At 46.6% G+C, this 18,437-nt stretch overlaps 1 protein-coding gene across 4 annotated transcripts in view; it reads left to right on the top strand.

Annotated features, from left to right (window-relative positions):
• Window positions 1-18,437, top strand: part of troap (trophinin associated protein) — a 51,044-nt gene that overhangs the window by 21,775 nt on the left and 10,832 nt on the right. For 2 of the 4 annotated variants that reach the window (XM_089004152.1, XM_089004159.1), the window contains exons 6-13: window positions 650-775; window positions 849-888; window positions 5,939-6,051; window positions 6,223-6,348; window positions 8,497-8,536; window positions 8,706-8,770; window positions 11,511-11,603; window positions 11,685-11,934. In XM_089004152.1, the coding sequence (XP_088860278.1) occupies window positions 650-775; window positions 849-888; window positions 5,939-6,051; window positions 6,223-6,348; window positions 8,497-8,536; window positions 8,706-8,770; window positions 11,511-11,603; window positions 11,685-11,934 (853 nt within the window). The remainder of the gene's footprint in view (window positions 1-649; window positions 776-848; window positions 889-5,938; window positions 6,052-6,222; window positions 6,349-8,496; window positions 8,537-8,705; window positions 8,771-11,510; window positions 11,604-11,684; window positions 11,935-18,437) is intronic. The other 2 variants (XM_089004168.1, XM_089004177.1) reach the window with 2 other exon arrangements.

An 18,437-nucleotide genomic window follows, 5' to 3' on the forward strand; every position in this document is an offset into this window, starting at 1 on the left:
TTTAAAAAATGTGTCAATTTCTTCATTCGATAACAGCCCTCTTTTCCTTTTGGCTTTTCAATAACAGCCCATTATTTCAAATTGTCTGTGCAGAAAAATACACAAACGAATTACTCATTGAATATACACGTAACTTACGACCAGCTCGACTTACGACCACCCGTATTTACGACCACGACCTCCAGACCCTAGTTTTATTTTTTTTTATTCTACGCCTGGCACCGCAACGCCACTAGCAGGCTGGCGACGTGTACGCCAATTTTGGCCAGCCAGCTAGCCATTATCTCACTCTCGCACAGCAATCGACCGTGTGTTGGCACCATAGGGGGGAGTTTGCGAGTCATTTAGCCTCTGAGTCTCTATTCAACATTTTGAATGGACCTCGACTTACAACCATTTTGACTAACGACTGTTTGGTTAGAACAGAACTCGGTCATAAGTTAGATGTTACCTGTACAGTATAAGAGCTCTCCCTATTTGCATAAATAGCAAATGTTGCTTGTTCCGAATCACAAATGTCCACCAGATGAACTTTCATCTGTACTTTTCTTGTCGCATGGAAATTTGTAAACATTCAGTCGGCACACTTAAACGATTTGAGCATATGCAAATTTACCAGGACTCAAGTCAAAATTTCTTATTTTTGCAGCCACCGGCGTCTGTCACAAAAAGTCATCCAAAAGCCGTGGCCGTCCGCCACGAGGGGGTCAAAGGTGCTGGTCCTGTGCGTGCCACACCTCAAAAACCATCTGGAAGAGAGACTTCTCTCAACACAGTGTGTACATGCGGCTCTTTTCACTACTGTTCATCTCTGTTCATTTTTTCCCTACTTTCCGTTTTCTCCACAGCCGCAGAGAATCATGATCAAAAAAAGTTTGGCGGCAGTAGGTAAGGAAAATGTATTTCAGTCAAAACAGGAGAAAAAGTTACTCATCTGTCATTTGTGACATATTTCGCAGGGGGTTCAATCGACTTTCACTTTGACTCCGATTGATTTCGAACAATGCTAACAGGTGCAACGCTAACAAGACGCGTGCAACCGGAATTTGTTTTTGGCAACATTTCATGCCAAGATGGTCATGTGGGAAAGTCCACTGACATGGCTAGAAAGCTAACAAGCTTTATGCTAGCATGAGAGAGAGAGAGAGAGAGAGAGAGAGAGAGAGAGAGAGAGAGAGAGAGAGAGAGAGAGAGAGAGAGAGAGAGAGAGAGAGAGAGAGAGAGAGAGAGAGAGAGAGAGAGAGAGAGAGAGAGAGAGAGAGAGAGAGAGAGAGAGAGAGAGAGAGAGAGAGAGAGAGAGAGAGAGAGAGAGAGAGAGAGAGAGAGAGAGAGAGAGCTCGTCTCAGACATTTATAAACAACAGGAGTGATGTCACTTTGGAAAGGACCTGTCATCTGCTAGATACAATCTTGAATATTTATTATTAGACTGAAACGTGATATATAGATTTGTATACGAACGAAGTACAAGCTGAGTACGTGTATACTAATTAACATATACAAATAACTAAACTACATACATATATGGACTTACTAATTGACAAGAATAAGTAGAAATGAAATAACAGGATGTTTTTAGCATGTGTATATAACCAATTCTAACACTTAACACCCCCACTTATACTCAGTTTGCTGTAATGTAAACCAAAATAGAACAATGTGACCTTTGTCTTACACATTTCAGCTTCCAAAAACAATGGGTGTAAACTCTCAAATACAATTGTTTTTGCATATTGGTAGTCGTTCATAATGAAATCACCGTCCCATATGATTTTGATCACCTTGTCACTTCTTGACTCTTTGGCATAAATACAATAATCACCTGGTTTTGCTTGTACTCATTATCAGTTAAATAATCATGTAAGACCTTGTTCCCGTTTCGGCCAGATTGTTTGAGATCGTAAAGTGGTTTTTCTAGTTTGTAAACTAGACCATCATCCTTTTCTTCATTTTCCTGAGCTGCTTTTTGAAGCACCACTCTTATACCTGTTTGATTGGCTGTTGATGAAAACGTCTCTCCATAGTCTATATTTTTCACCTGGCTCTTGCCCTTTGCTACAAATTGTGCTTTATATTTGTCTCTGACATCTACATCACTTTTGATAGCATATACCCATTTACCCCCCACTGTTTTCTTGCCCGCAGGTAGGGTTGTCACAATAAATGTGTTGTTGTCATTTAATGACTGAATTTCCACATGGCTTGAAACTTGCTGGTAGTCTTTTTAATACCACGGCAACAAGTAGTCCATTTCCCATAGTTTCACCCGCATTTCGGAGTTCTGCGATAGCGGTTTCGGCTTTGATGATATAGTCTGTAACACTTTCATCGTTGCTCTTTTGAAGCGACGTGAGCGTGGTGTACAGATTTATTATCCGTGGTTTTACTTTCCCGGCATAATATTCTCTCAATATTTTCAAAGACTTTCTTCCATCATCAGGTGCATCTCTCATTATTAGTGAGAGGCTCTTGTCATCAAGCATATTTATCAATTCAGCATCTGCATTTTTCTCTGCATCCGTAGCCATATCGGAACTTGTCGCCGGCTCCCCGAGCACGGTCTTCTTTAGTCCCAATAAATGAAAATGTCCGAGCATTTTTGTTTCCCATATCTCATACATATCTTCATCTCCGTCGAATGCCAGTCGAAGGTGCCTGCTTGCCCTTCCTTGATCCATCTTGACCGCTGTTTTAGCCGGTTAGTGATAGCCTCCTTTGCTCACCGCTCTTTAAAGTCTGGATACACTTCTGGTTTCACTGGGCCCACAACCTGTTGAGATCTTCAGCGTTTTCGCGATGCATTTGGGAGAATAAACAGTTGAGATAGTCCTCTTGTTTAGATCATACAAGTAGGATATTTATTAGCCGGAGCACAGAGAGCAACCGCTGCGCTCATCGTCGTACGAAAAGTCAAACACATACACATACACTGGCTTTGATCGCTGTCAGGTCACGTGATGTCGCGTAGTGGGTGGGTTGCCAGATCAGCTCAGTATTACAGCATTTCACAAAATGCGGATACAATCTAAGTTTCTTAACACACCTTTTCAATTTACCATTGTGCACTATTACAGGCTTTCTGATCCTGTGCACTGAAGGCGTCAAGGCACATTGTGTGGATTTTGAACCATGGCCCTTATATGTTGCATTGGAGTAGCCTTTCTTCGTCTCACAGTGGAGAATTATATATTTCACAGCAGCAAAGAGATAGAACGAAGAAAAAAGGAAGACAAAGGCAGCCACTCTCGCGCCACCATCTTAAAGACAAAACAACAACAGAAAAACAAAATAACAAAATAATATCACAACACAGACTCAGCCATTCAACTCATTGACTGCCAGACATGCAAAAATGGGTCCACTCCAGCGCCAGGGTTTTTGTCATTGTCACTTGAATTCCAGTCCAAACAGAATATTGAGTTTTAGGAGTACATAAACATTCAGTACAGCGTTAGAAACCTTAGATTCTCTTCTTTCATCAGAAAAAAAAATATTTAATGATATGTGTCTGGGGTTATATGAGGTTGAAATGAGGGCAGCTGTCCAAAATACAATGCAATACATGTACATACATATTGGTTTATATAGCGCTTGAACAACAGCTGAAGCTGGAACAAAGCGCTAACATGGACAATAGGAAAATCCTGCCCCTTTGTGGAAAGGGAAAACATTGCCAGAGACCAGGGCCAGCGCTTTATCAGCACTCAAGCATGGAAAAACAAAACCCGAACAAATTCGGGAATGGCACTCTATGTCATATTTTCAATTTGTGAATGGCAATAAACAAGTTAAACACTTTCTGCACCCTCTTTGTTGCTTTGTTGCATGAGGCGGTTGTAGATGAAAGAGTCGAGGATCAAAGCCCCCTTTTCACCAGTGGATCAGGAACATCATGGTCAAATGTGTACGTCTACTAAAAGCTAATTGTTGAACGCAAACACGAAGCTATAGCATCCATTGATGAAAAGATATTGTCTCACATCTCCTGCCCCACGTCAATCAGCTTCAATTCCAAACCGCGGACTGTCCAATAGCACCAACCTTTCCGTTTCGTGCTTCGGACTATACCGTGACTGTGAAGTGTACTTGAGAGTTTTGAAACGCGCTTAGAAAGAGGAATCCACGTGGCTTTTAACAGACAACGTACCGCAAACATTGCATTGTGCACCATGACGACAACTGGGGCAGAATCTTCAGCAAGGGATATTTACCATAAATTAAGCAAGGGAGCATTTGTGGTAGGTACTTCCTTAATTAAAAAAAATCCTATACTATCCTATCCTACTACTATCCTATACTCCGCAACAATGTTTTTTTGGGGGCGATTAGTCGTCTTATTGTGTTTCAAGTTGTGAAAGATGGAAAAGTTGTCTGCCCTGGTGTCCGCTAACTTTTTGTCATGAATTTCAGACACTGACATTGGTGCTGGCGAAAAGGCGCAACAGCTCAGCCGAGTCTCCTTGATGAATGTGGCGGCCCAAAATGCTGAAAAACAATCCGTATCCATTCCACATGATGCTCAACAACACAAATTGACAAAAGAAAACACAAAAACAACACAAAAAAGCAAGGCTCGTGCGTGCACTTACTGGCGACTGCCTACTCAGGCGCCATCTTGGACTTTCTTCTCCAACCGACAATTTTTTTTGTTTTCTTACTGACATCAGAAAAACCTTTATAGCTTTTAAGATACCCAAAACACGGAAGCTGATTTTTTTTTTTTTGTCAAATGCTCCAATAAAAATTACTTAAAGTTGCCCTAAACTGCCACTAATGAGCTCGAAACTATTAAGAAAGTCCCGCCTTTGTTCATGACGTCACGTTAGATTTGGCCCACCCACAAACTGCCTTTCTCCAGAATCAAAACAATGACTTCATACTGTTCAGATTCGGAGAAGATGCGTTCTTCTTACTCATCCAGTTATGAATATGATTCAAATAGTTCTGAAGAGGAAAGCATAAGTGTTTGCGATCGATTAAAGAAGTCCTTCCGTATCAATTTGAGCCGTCTGCAAGTGATGAAACTGGTGAAGGAGATCTGGACTCTGATGTAGCAGCCCAGAAAATGCACAAGATGGTGCACAAGCGACGTTTCGTCCAGTATATGGAGCCACTGATATGAGCCGACCTTCGGTTAAATCCGCCCGTGATTGGTTAAAATCAGTGGTATAAGACACAGGGGTGGGTTTTACGCACACACCCAAAAGAGACAGCGGCACAATTTGACCAGCACACGAACATCGGAGATGTTGAGACAAGAGACTGCTCTATAGCGCTACAGAGTAACAAGGGACACGGTGGAAAGTGAATGTTTGTCTGATCGGTTTGCTCCACTACTATGGCGATTGCTCTCTTTCGCCAGATGAGCTCACAGTTAGCATGCAGTGTGACTAAATGAGTAAACATGCATTAAACTTCTGCTATCCAAGCGCTGAATCGCTAACTGCGGTTAGCTTCCTCCTGGCTGGTTTGCCTGTTCAGATTTTGTGTAAATTTACACCTTCTTTATGCGTGTTACTGCAATTGGCTGCCACGCAACGATTCACCATCACATTATTTACGTCGTTTTCCTTCTAATTTTGCGATCAACACAGTGTTTTCAAGCGAAAAAAAGTACCCAAAATGCATTGTGTGTCACTTTCTCGGTCTGGGGCGTACCGAATGTGACATCACTCCCGGCATCAACATCAACTCGAAAACGAGACTTCATGAATATTCAGCGTGACTTTTAAAAAGTTAAATATAGCTGTATGCAGTGGAATCTTTGTAAAATGCGCTCAGTAGAAGTCATTTGAAGTGATTTTACAAATTATGATGCAACTTGTCGGGAGGTGTCGGTTGTCCTTTAACGAATCCGTCATCTGATTTGAATAGTGCTTCATCGTGCTTTCAAATCGACTTTGACTTTTTTTTTTAATGGAATTGAAATTATTTTTCAGACAAGCTTGTGGAATTCAAGGCCGATCCCACATCCCTGCAAAGTATCGTCCGTAACGAAGGCATCACCCGCCAAACACTCGCCACTCCACGCTCGCAATCTTTTGCCATGTTTGTGAGTTGATGGGCTCTTGCTTAGTCTTTTTTCTATTTTTTTAAAGAGAGAATGAAATGCATGAAGACAACTTTGATTCGTGCCGCAGCGGGGACGTTTTCTTGTTGCTTTTGTGCATCACTGTTGTGATGATGACTGTTAGCATTGTAAAAAAATGGCTTCTTTCCGCAGCCGCAGCGCGTGTCCGTTCCAAAGAGTCATTCGAAAAGTGCCTCAAGGCAAAAGGGGCTCAGGTTTGCAGGCCCCATCCGTGCCACACCTCACAAACCCCTCGGCAAAGTAACTATTCTAGACACGGTATGTCCACGCATGTTCAGGTAACATCCGACTTACGACCGGCGCGAGTTATGACCACCCGTACATACGTCCACGACCGCCAGACCATTTTTTTTTTATTCTACGCCTGGCACCGCATCGCACAAGCACCTGACAACGCGTACTACAATTTTGGGCAGCCAGCATGTCAAACATTCGCACAGCAATCTACTTCATGACTACACTCAATAAAGTAGTTATACAGTGCAGATACCGTCTCGGCAACATCTCCTGTAGTACTGTACGCTGCTTTTTTCCTTCGGCGTCCGCCTGAATCCGAGTGTGTGTGTCAGGTGACCTCTTCTGGCCGTTAGCAGGGAGAGCCATTTTTCAACAGCTGTATTCTTTACAATACAGTGAGACCTCAACTTACGAACGCCTTATAATACAAACTTTTCATCATACGAACGTCAAATTTATGAAAATTAAGCCTTATAATACGTACTATTTTCATAATCACACCCACCACGGCCGGTCCATCAAGCACACGACCTTCGGATCTGGCGAAAGTGATCTTCGGCAGAAGCACGACCGAACAGCGCGGCGCTACTTTCCATACCCCTTCTCATTGATTGCACACGTCGATCGCCTACTTGGAGCTTTTTGCTCATAATTTTACTATTATGGGACCGGAAAATAAACACCACAGGCTTGTGTTCAGCCTCAGTTCAAATGTGGTGCGTTACTATGAATAAATTGAAGAAACTACCAGCCGTACACGTCTACTCTGCTCTGTTTATTTGTCATCCAAGACTTGGGGTGCGTTCAGGTTCGAGAATAGCGCACGACTTCTTAAGACTCTAGGCTGTTTGGAAAGCATTGTCTAACTGAATGAGCGGTGACAAACACTTCCCAACGTTTTTGTGTTGCTACACTTGAACGCACCCCTCTGTCAAGTTGCGATAGAAGTGATTGTGATTGGCTAAACGGTAGAGTCATGTGTCTTTTTAGCCAATCAGAGCTAGTGTTTTCACACACACCGGAACAGCGTGTCAATAGTCACGCTAAATTGTCACGTGCGAGTTGACAGGTTGGGCGTGGCCTACGTTCGCGACACTTCATTTCATTGTCGTTCTGCAATTTCATTTCAACGTGTCACTGTCACCTCACCAGTGACAGGATTACGACGAAAGTGCATCGCTACGTCTTGTGCTCCAAATGTTTGCTTATGCTTCAAGTGTTTGCTTTGCACTAGGTGATTGTTAGACGCGAGTGTGCCATTTTATTCGCCCCGCCCGCCTTCTTTTGTCGCGTTTTATTCCGCGTCCGTGGAATCATCGGACTCGCGCCTTTTGTTGTCATAAAATCTCTGCCAGAAAGCGACAGGTGTCAATTAAGAGCCATCAATGACCATCACAAATGTAAATAAAGTGACTTTATTATAAAGTGCAGTGTATTTCCTTCATTACAATGCAATAGCACGTTTATTATACATAAGATAAGGTAGGTTGTGTGTAGTTTTAAAGCTTATTTAGTTGAAAAGTATATTTTATGGAAACCCAGGAACGGATTATTCCCATTTTAATGGTTTCCTATGGGATTTTTTTTTTGGAGATACACACTTTTCGCCTTACACACTGTCTGGGAACCAATTAAGTTCATAAGTTGAGGTCTCACTGTAAGTGTTTTCTTTAACCCACTATATAAAATCTAAATATAAAATATAACATTCCCCATTGTGGGACGAATAAAGGTATTCTGATTTTGATTCTAAATCACTCATGAAATATAAAATGATAAAAACGACACTAAAAGGTGAGTATCATATTTATAGCTGAACTGTACAGTAAACAGTTTTGTATACACTACAAGTACAGTACAGTAATAAAAATCGATAATCCGAAATCTAAAATGATAAAAATTACATTAAAAGTTATTAAATGTATAAATGAACTGTAAACAGTTTGGCATATATAATAGTATTCAATAGAAAATGTTGCTTAAAAACCACAGATTGACATCGTGTACTATACTGTCGTGTAAACGACACGTCAGCCATTTGGAATGGATTGCGACCGTTTGACTTGCGACCGTTTTGTCGGAACGGAACCCGGTCGTAACTCAGATGTAACCTGTATTTTCATGGCCGTATATGTTTGTATTTCGACCTTATTTGATTCTACTTTGCAGCCACAGAGAGTTCAGATGAAAACAAGTCTGGCCACAACAGGTAAGACATGATAGAATTCAATTCAAGCAGGAGTGAGAAAGCAAAGAACAATCAATTAATGTGATGATGATTATTCTTATTAATTAGTTGATGATGAATGTAAATTCCTTGCAGTTAGAGGTTCCCTCATGCCGCTGTGACAGTTGTTCTGTTTTGTTTTTCTTCACAGTTTCAACGCACAAAGAGGCCAAGAGCACATGGAAATGTCAGAATTCACCGCCCAGTCCCATGAAGGTGTGTATCGAGTGCTTCTGTTACTCTTTAACATACAGTGATCCCTCGCATTTCACTTACCGCGGCTCCAGTTCATCGCAGATTTTTTTTCAGGGTAAAAAAAACTTTTTTTAATGGCATGCAAATGTGCAAAGAAACAACACAGCAAACAACACTGCAAACAAAGCAGAATAAAATCAAACACACTGGCTTTGACAGCTCATGGAGCATTCTGCTCCATGAGCTGTTCTCTATTCTCAAAAAAAAGAAAAACAAAAAAAGACAGTACCAACAACTACCGATAACAATGTTCTTCTCTCGGAGAAAGACTCCTTCAGTGGAAAACATCAAAACATTGTTTTACAACACTGTTCTTTAAAGGACAACTGACATCACTTTTTTGTTTCCTAACTGACATCAGAAAAACTTTTATAGAATCTAAAATACCCAAAACACGCAGTATCATCAAAGTCAAAGTCAGCTTTATTGTCAAATATGCTAATATGCATGACATACAGCACAGATGAAGTTACTGTCCTCATATTTTTAGTCAAATGCAAAACACAAATAAAAATGACTTAAAGTGTCTAAAAAGTACTTCAATTTGTTTGTGGTGTCACGGCAAGACATCTTGCCTTGCTCGAGAATCATAACAATGGCTTCAGATTCGGAGAATATGCTTTCTTGTTACTCATCCAGTTATGAATATGATTCAAATAGTTCTGAAGAAGAAAGCATACATGTTTGTAATCGATTAAATAATTCATTCTGTGTCATTTTGAGGCATCAAGGGGTGGGAAATGTCGCACCCAAAAAAGGCAAAACATGGCGACAAAGCCGTGTCAGGAATTAATCAGCCCGTTTCCACAGGCTGATTAATTCCTTATATCGAGCTTTGTCGCCCTCTTCTGCCTCTTTGTGGTCCTACACGACGTTTTCAGACCAAAGTAGAGCAAAATGCATTGATGTGATGGAAGGACTGCTACATACAATGTGTCCTTTTTTCGGTCAGGGGCGTTCCTTCAGTAACGTAACATACTCGTCACCACCTCAAAAACAAGACTTCCGGGATATTCAGCGCAAGTCTTAAAACGTAAAATATAGCTATAAGCGGTGGAATCTTTGTAAAATACGCTCAGTAGAAGTCATTTGAAGACATTTTACAAATTATGGACACAACTTGTCCGGAGACGCCGGTTGTCCTTTAAACTATAAAAAAAAAGTTTGATTTTTTTTTTGTTTCCTTCTGCAGTATGTACAGTTTTGCATTGTAAAATTAAAAAATAGCTGACTACATTGTACTTTGCGGATTTCACCTATCGCGGACTATTTTTTTGAATGTATCTCCCGCGATAAACGAGGGTTCACCGGTGTATAAGGTGTGCCCCTAATAAATGGTGGATTTTCAAACATTTTCCATATATAAGGCGCACCAGAGTACTAGGCGCCCCTTCAATGAATGAAAAAAGCTTTTCAAATATAATATAGAATTATCCCGTATTTTCCAGTGTATAAGGCGCACCGGAGTATAAGACGGACCCCCAATGAATGGTGTATTTTCAAACTTTTCCCATCTATAAGGTGCACCGGCTTATAAGGCGCACCTTCAATGAATGAAAAAATCCAAATATGTTATATAATTAGACCATATTTTCCAGTATATAAGGTGAACAGGAGTATAAGGCACACCCCCATTGAAAGGTATATTTCCGAAGTTTTTCCAAATATAAGTCACACCACATAAGGCGCTTCAGTTGAGGCTGGAGTGACACACGACTTCTTCTACGGGGGAATGGAGTCGATGGCTGTTGACAGTAGTTATTGCGGTTATTATCAATATGACTTCACATATAAGGCGCACCTGCGTATAATGCGCAGGGTCATCTTTGGAAAACAATCATGCCGTTTGGGTGTGCCTTATACACTGGAAAATACAGTATACTATAAGGACTTTTGTAGTCAGGGGAAGCAGGATATGAGGGAGTGGCTTACATTCATGCGAGCGCTTCATTCGAAATTTTACATGTACTGTATTTTCCGGTGTATAAGGCGCACAAGTACCATATTTTCAGGTGTATAAGCTCCACAAGTACAGTATTTTCTATTTTATAAGGCACACCGGAGTAATCTGCACCTTATACTACACCATTCATTGGTGACAGTTCCACTTGCGCATCGGCGCTCTTGTCGCGGCTTGGAATTGAAGCGGATTGAGGTGCGGTAGGAGATGTGAGACAATCTCTTTTCGTCAATGGATCCAGCTTCGTGTTTGCTTTTAACATTTAGCTTGTAGCAGATGTGGTGCACATTTCACCATGCACTCCCGAATCCACTGGTGAAAAGGACGCTTTAATCATCTTCTCTTTCATCTAGAACTGCTTCATCTCACAAAGAGGGTACAGCACGAGCTGAAAAATGAATGACTTTGTGTCTTTGTTTTGTCATATTTGTTATTCAGTTTTTGTTGTTGTTTTGACTTCAAGATGGCGCCGCGAGAGTGGCTGCCTTGACAGCAGTTGCCTTGACAGCAGCTCCTGTATTTTGTTTTTCTATTTCTTATTTTCCTTTCCTCTCCTTTCATCACTTTGCGGCTGTGAAATGTCAATTTCTGCACCGCAAGACTAATGGAGGCTAATCCAATCTAATAAATCTACAACTGCCAAATTTCATAATCTTTTTCTTTCGCCAGCGTTTCCTCTGTAAATTGATCAGAACAGTTTTGACCGCCACTAATAGCAACTCATCTTTGTTGTGTTGACAGAATGCTGCCCAGACGTTATTCCTTGACCAGGAGAATGGACGGAGTCCCGACAAAGGCAAAGAAGACCACTTCCCAGTTCTTCAAACCTCCCCTGTAAGAAGCGATTTTCCTTTCGGGGTCAAACCATCAAGCCGTTCGTCATCGACGGATTGACTCATTCACATTTTCTTGTAGATGAAAACCCCTTGCAAGGACAAAGCAAAGATGACCACCAGGCGCGCAGATGAAGAAGAGCAAAAGATCGACGAAGGACACGGGCTAAGCCAAAGCCTGCCAAGAGACTCTGTCATTTTTTTTTCCACAGGCAAGAAACAGTTCCATTCTGAGAAGTGGTACAACCCTGCCCGTCACGATCCGTCAGAAATGGCTGACGTGTGCGAGCCCGTTCGGCGCATGAACCTCTCCGCTTGCATTCAGCACGAGGGTAACTATCGCATTTGGCAACACGGCCATCTTTGCTCGTTCCATACTCTTCAAGCGGACATATTTTGGCCTATTCTGTCCAACATGATGTTATTCTGTCCGTTTGTGCCAATGGATGGTCCTCACATGAGATTTAGCCTTGATGTTGAGAGTGGTGTGGGAGCTGTGCCTCAGGGATGGGAAGGTTGTGTATTTGGGACACATCATCAGTAGTGCTCCAAAGATCATTGGGTGTTTCGGCCTTTCATCACTAGACACCCTTATTGATGGTGGTCAGCGACAGGTTGATCACGCCCGCGCTTGTGTCCCATGCCCAATCAGATGTTGAGAAGCTGGTGGGGGGTGTGTCTTAGGTTGCTGATCTATGAGCCCAACAAGGGTCCCTCCTCTTCATCCAGATCCACTAGCTGCTTCTTTCTGCCGCTTCGGAGAGTGACCTAACTGTGTGCTGCAGAGCCTGTCCATGGATACCCAGGTCTTTTAGCATCCACTGCTAGTTCTGTGTAGCGCAGCTTCTTGCGCTCATAGGCCTCTTCAACTGAGTTTTCCCACGGGACTGTGAGCTCTGTTATGTAGACAGCCTTGAGTGAAGGGGATCAGATCACCAAGTCTGGTCTTAGGGTGGTGGCTGCAATCTCCGCGGGGAAAACCAATTGCGGGCCAATGACAACCCGCATCTTCCAATCCCAGGCCCTGGATAGCTGTCCAACCTCTAGTTTGGCAGGAGGATGGTTGGGCTTTTTCTCTCCCTCTCGGATGAAAGTCAATGACGCTGTGCTGGAAGTGGTGGCACTCATCGGCAAGGAGTTGACGGTATTTCTCTTTCTCTCAAGGACAACTGCCAAACTCTTCAGGACCTAGTTGTGCCCCCAGGAGTATCGGCCTTGTGTGAGGCTGGTCTTACAACCAATGTTGCGTTCTGAGCGAGACTGACGGTCGCTGACTCGTCGAAACGTAGGGGACGATCTTGCAGGATGTTTATTCTCAAACAAAAGGCGCTGGTCCGATAAACACACGGACTAGGGATATAACAAACGAAAGAAGTATAAAAACACAGCGAGTAGAGAGGTAGGGGGTGATCCGACCCGCCTACTACGCTTGAAAAGCAAATGGCTCACGGGGGTGCAAAACGTTCGCCATCCCGGAAGACTTAGGGGACGCGGGTAAGTACCTCGGACCGATAAACTCACGCACTGTAGAAAGAGTCCAGGATACAGTCAAGATACGAGGTAGTCAATAATCCGGCACTCGCGAGGTGACCGCGACCCATATAAATGCCCTGTGTCCGTAATTAGAGAATTTACAGCAGGTGGAGGGCGGCAGGGAGAGGCAGCCCCACCCCAGCTGTCAATTCGCACGTGACAGTACCCCCTCCCCCTCCATGGACGCCTCCTGGCGGCCCACCCGGCTTCGACAGGTACGCCGAGTGAAACGCCTGCAGGAGCGACGGGTCCAGGATCTCCCGCACGGTGTACACCGGTCCGCCGTCAACCATCTGCGGAGGGGGATTTTGGGTAGGGGGGGTAAGGGGCTGGTCTCCACCGGCTTGATGAGAGAGACGTGGAACACCGGATGGATCTTCATGGAGGTGGGCAGGCGGAGCCGGACCGCGACCAGTCTAATGACGGACTCCACGGTGAAGGGGCCCACAAACCGCGGCCCCAACTTGGGTGAAGTTCCGGCCAGCCGCAGGTCCCTCGTGGACAGCCACACATTTTGCCCCACATGGCAGGCCAGCGCAGGGCGACGACTGCGATCCGCGACCCACTGGTTCCGGGCCGCCGTGCGCGATAGGGCTGCCCTGGTTTCCCTCCACACCCGATGGGCCCGCCGAAGATGCTGTATCGACGGGACCTCCATCTCGCCTTCCTGTGTGGGGGAAAAAGCGGCGGCTGGTAGCCATAGGCCGACATGAACGGGCTATGGCTGAGGAGACGAGGGTGTTGTGGGCATATTCCACCCACAGAAGATGGACAGCCCAGGCCGAGGGGCGATGGAGGCACACACAGCGCAGAGCCTCCAGGTCTTGATTCTTCCGATCGGTCTGGCCATTGGACTGGGGGTGGTACCATGATGACAAGCTGGCCGACACCCCCATGCCCCTGCAGACTCGCTTTCAGACCCGGGACACGAACTGAGGACCCGGTCTGACATGATGTCTGTCGGGATCCCGTGAAGACGGACGACGTGGTTGACCAATAGAATTGGATGGCGGACGGCAAGTTGACCAACGGCACGAAGTGGGCCGATTAGGAAAAACGATCCACTACCGCGAGAATCATCATCTTATCACGGGAAGGGGGGGGGGGGGCAGTGATGAAGTCCAAGGAGATGTGGGACCAAGGGCGCGGAGGAACCGGTAGCTGGCGAAGCAGCCCCGCCGGGTGCTGGTGGGGCACCTTGCCGCAGGCGCACGAGGGGCAGGCCTTAACGAAGTCCGCCACGTCATTGCGCAGCCGTGGCCACCAGAACCGCTGGGCGATGAGGTGCGCGGTGCGGCTTACCCCGGGGTGACAGGCCAGTGGAAGCATGGAAGCATGCCCCCACAACAGCACATGCAAGCGCAGCGCCGGGGGCACGAACACGTCTCCCTGCTGGACAGTCATTGTGTGCCGGGGTACCTTGTACCGCCTTCTGGACCTTCCGCTCCACCTACCATCAGAGCGCCCCCAAGATCTGACGGCCCGGCAGGATGGTTTCCACGCGGTCGTCCCTCCCCGCCGGCTCGTGGATCCGAGAGAGGGCGTCGGGCTTGGTGTTTTTTGTCCCTGGGCAGTGAGTTGACAGTGAATGAAAAGTGTGTTAGAGCGCCCAACGTGCCTGGTGCGAGGTCAGCCTCTTGGCTAATCGGGTGACTGCTAGGTTCTTGTGGTCCGTGAACGTGGTGAATGACTCCTTCGCCCCGTCGAGCCAGTGCCTCCACTCCTGCAGGGCCTACACGACTGTGAGAAGTTCCTGTTTGCCCATGTCATAGTTATCTTCCGCAGGACTGAGGCGGCAGGAGAAGGTGCAAGGGTGGAGTCTCCGGTTGACTGCGGACCGCTGTGAGAGCACCGCTCCCACTCCGGAATCGGACGCGTCCACCTCCATGGTGAAAGCGGGGTTCGGGTCAGGGTGATGGAGGACCGGAGGGTTGTTGAATTCCCGTTTAAGTAGGCGAAATGCGGCGTCAGCCTCTTCCGACCACCTAAACGGGGTTTTGTTGGTTAACTGGGTTAGGGGGAGCCCCTTCTGGCTGTAGTTACGGATGAAGCCGCGGCAGAAATTTGCAAAGCCCAAGAAACGCTGCAGTTGTTTGCGCGTCACGAGCGTCGGCCACTCTACCACCGCTTCGGTCTTGGCAGAGTCTGCCCGGATCCAGAAAGGGGAGGGACGAGGTGTGGAAGTCGCATTTTTTCGGCCTTTATGAAGAGCCGGTTCTGCAGCGGCCGCTGCAGAACCAGCCGGACGTGCTGGCAATGTTCCTCGAGGGACTCAATCAAATCAGAATGTCATCCAGATAGACAAAGCAACAAATGTTCAGAAAGTCCCTCAACACGTCATTGATGAAACTCTGGAACACAGTGGGAGCATTGGTTAAGCCGAATGGCATCACTAAATACTCCAAGTGTCCCAGCAGCGTCTTGAAGGCTTTCTTCCCTCACATGGATCATGTGGTAGTCGCTACGCAGATGCAGTTTTGTGAATACCGTAGCGGATTGGAGGGATGCAATGGTCGAGGCGATCAATGGGAGCGGGTATTTGTTATTTACAGTAATTTCGTTAAGTCCCCAGTAGTCCATGCACGGACGCAGCGACGTGTCCTTCTTTTCAATAAAGAAAAAAAAAACGCTTCCAAGGGGGAGCGAGACGGATGGATGAGCCTGGCCGCGAGGGAGGTGTCGATGTAATCCCTCAGAGCATTCTGTTCGGGTTGTGAGATGTGGTTTTAACGGCAGTTGGGGGGTGATGCATTAGGCTGAATATCGATGGCACAATCGTAGGGGCGGTGTGGCGGTAGGGATAGAGCGCTGTCCTTGCTGAACACCCCTGTCGCAAGTCGTGGTAGCAGGGCGGGACCCCCTCTAGGCAAATAACCTCAGAAGGGTCACTGCGAGAGGGGTTAAGCCCGCCCGCGGCCGATTTGAAGCATTGAGCATAGCAGAGAGGGCTCCACCCCTGGATGGTGGGTCCGTCCCACGAAATCGCCAGATTGTACATCTGCAGCCAGGGTAACCCGAACACGATCTTTACGGAACGAGACGGCATTACATAAAACTGAAGGTATTCAACGTGGTTGCCTGATAGTTTAAGTTTGGGCGGGACGATCTCCTGCGTGATCTCGGCGACACAGAACACGCTGTGGCTAACCTCCAGCTCGACTATCTGACAGTCCAACACGGAAACAACGCGGGGGTCAATAAAACAACCGTCGGCCCCTGAATCCACCAAGGCCGTGATGGGAATGGCCTTGGTGGGGCCGTAAATCTCGCCGTGCAGCTCTATTCTTCGTGACGCGAACCCACCCACGGACTTAAACGGGACCCGCCGTTGGGCAGACTTCGATGACTTACAGTCGTTGGGGGGGTCTCCTCTGCGGCTCCGTCCTCGAGCAGTCCGGGGTACGGTCTCCCGAAGCCCCGCAGTGTTGACAAATCGGCCCGGAAATGCGTCGATCCTGCTGCTTGGGGGGGGGGGGGGGGCATTCGCTTCACATCTCCATGGGCTCTGCTGCTGCGTGCCTTCCCCGTGGGGTGGGGTGGTCCAGTAGCCGCTCCCTCTATCTCCTGCCGGTGGATCGGGGCTCTTCCGGGCTCCGCGCTCCCGGGTCCTATCCCGCAGGCGGTTGTCGAGCTGCAGCGTGAGCTCAATGAGTGCATTCAGGCTGGGGCATTTGTCGCGGGTGGCTAACTCATCCTTGAGTGTCAAGTTTAGCCCACGCCGTAATATTCCCCGAAGGGCTCGGCCGTCGTACCCGCTGGAGGCGGCCAGGATTCGGAAGGCAAAAGAGAACTCCACCACCGATCGGGTGCCCTGGCAACAGTCCCATAATTGCCCTTCTGCTTCCCTCCCTCTCACCGGGTGGTGAATTATTAATGGGAAGGAGGATCGCAGTTCGGTTTTGGACTCCTGGATTGCCAACGCCGCCTGGCAAGCTGGTGATGTAGGCCACCTTCGCCGCGTCAGTATTGTAAATGAAGGGTTGCTGGTCAAAAACAATGGAACACTGCATCAAAAACTGGGAGCAGCGTCCGGGCTCCCCTCCATAACTGGACGGGTGTGGGAGATTGGGCTCCCGGCTCATCGACAGGGGAGGCGGAGCCGCTGCGGCGGGAGCGCTGCTGATCTCAATCCGCTCTACCCAGCGAGCTAACATGGCGACGTCGCTACGGACCTCCGCGACGGCCTTACCCAGTTGACTTAACCGCTCCGCCTGTTGCGCCAAGGTGGATAGGATCCTGTCTCTGTCGGCGGGATCCATTTTGGCCGGATTATTCTGTCACGTTCCGAGCGAGACTGACGGTAGCTGACTCGTCGGAACGTAGGGCAATGTTGGTATCCGAATGCAAATGACAGAGACAGACGATCTTGCAGGATGTTTATTCTCAAACAAAAGGCCCTGGTCCGATAAACACGCGGACCAGGGATATAACAAAAGAGAGAAGTATAAAAACACAGCGAATAGTGAGGTAGGGAGTGATCCGACTCGCCTACTGCGCTTAAAAAGCAAATGGCACACGGGGGTGCAAAAAGTTTGCAATCCCGGAAGATAATAAAAACTTACTTGACGCGGGTAAACACCTCGGACCAGCAAACAAACGCACTTTAGAAATTGTCCTGGATACGGTCGAGATATGAGGTAGTCAATAATCCGGCACGAGCGACGTGACCGCGACCCGTATAAATGCCCCGGGTCCGTGATTAGAGAATTGACAGCAGGTGGAGGGCGGGCGTGACAGGCAGCCCCACCCCCAGCTGTCAATTCGCACGTGACAACCGGTCAGGATGTGTTCCTGGAGTGGGACAGAGCTCACAGATTGGAACTTCGCCATACCTTTGGTGGAGGTTTTTCATTGATAGCTCTGATGATGAACCTGCTGTTGCTTGCCTCCATTTCCCAGAGATCCCTCCAGCTGGGCTTTTTCAGAAAGTGTGTGTAAGGCAAAAAGTTTGTCTTTCGAACATTTATATAAGAAACTATTAAAATAAGAATAATCCGTTCCCAGGTCCCCATAAAACATCATTGTTTTATTAATGGGCATTAAAACTACACAAAATAAATCGATGAGAAGGTTTCTTCAGCCGTCATCTGTACAAAAGTGAAGGTTTCGGACGTTTCGCCTCCTATCCAAGAGGCTTCGTCAGCGAACTAAAGTCTGACTGGTCGTATCGGCCCCATTTATATATCCCTAATGTCCAGACCTGGTGGCGCCGGACACAGCTATGATAGGTCCCTACTCTCAGGTTTAAAGAGGAGAGGATCAAAGCGTCATTGGCGCTCTGATCATCTCGGTCATTTGACGG

Source organism: Hippocampus bargibanti, linkage group LG01, assembly GCF_051943395.1.
Source record: "Hippocampus bargibanti isolate YZ-2025 linkage group LG01, ASM5194339v1, whole genome shotgun sequence".
NCBI classification, from domain to species: domain Eukaryota; kingdom Metazoa; phylum Chordata; class Actinopteri; order Syngnathiformes; family Syngnathidae; genus Hippocampus; species Hippocampus bargibanti.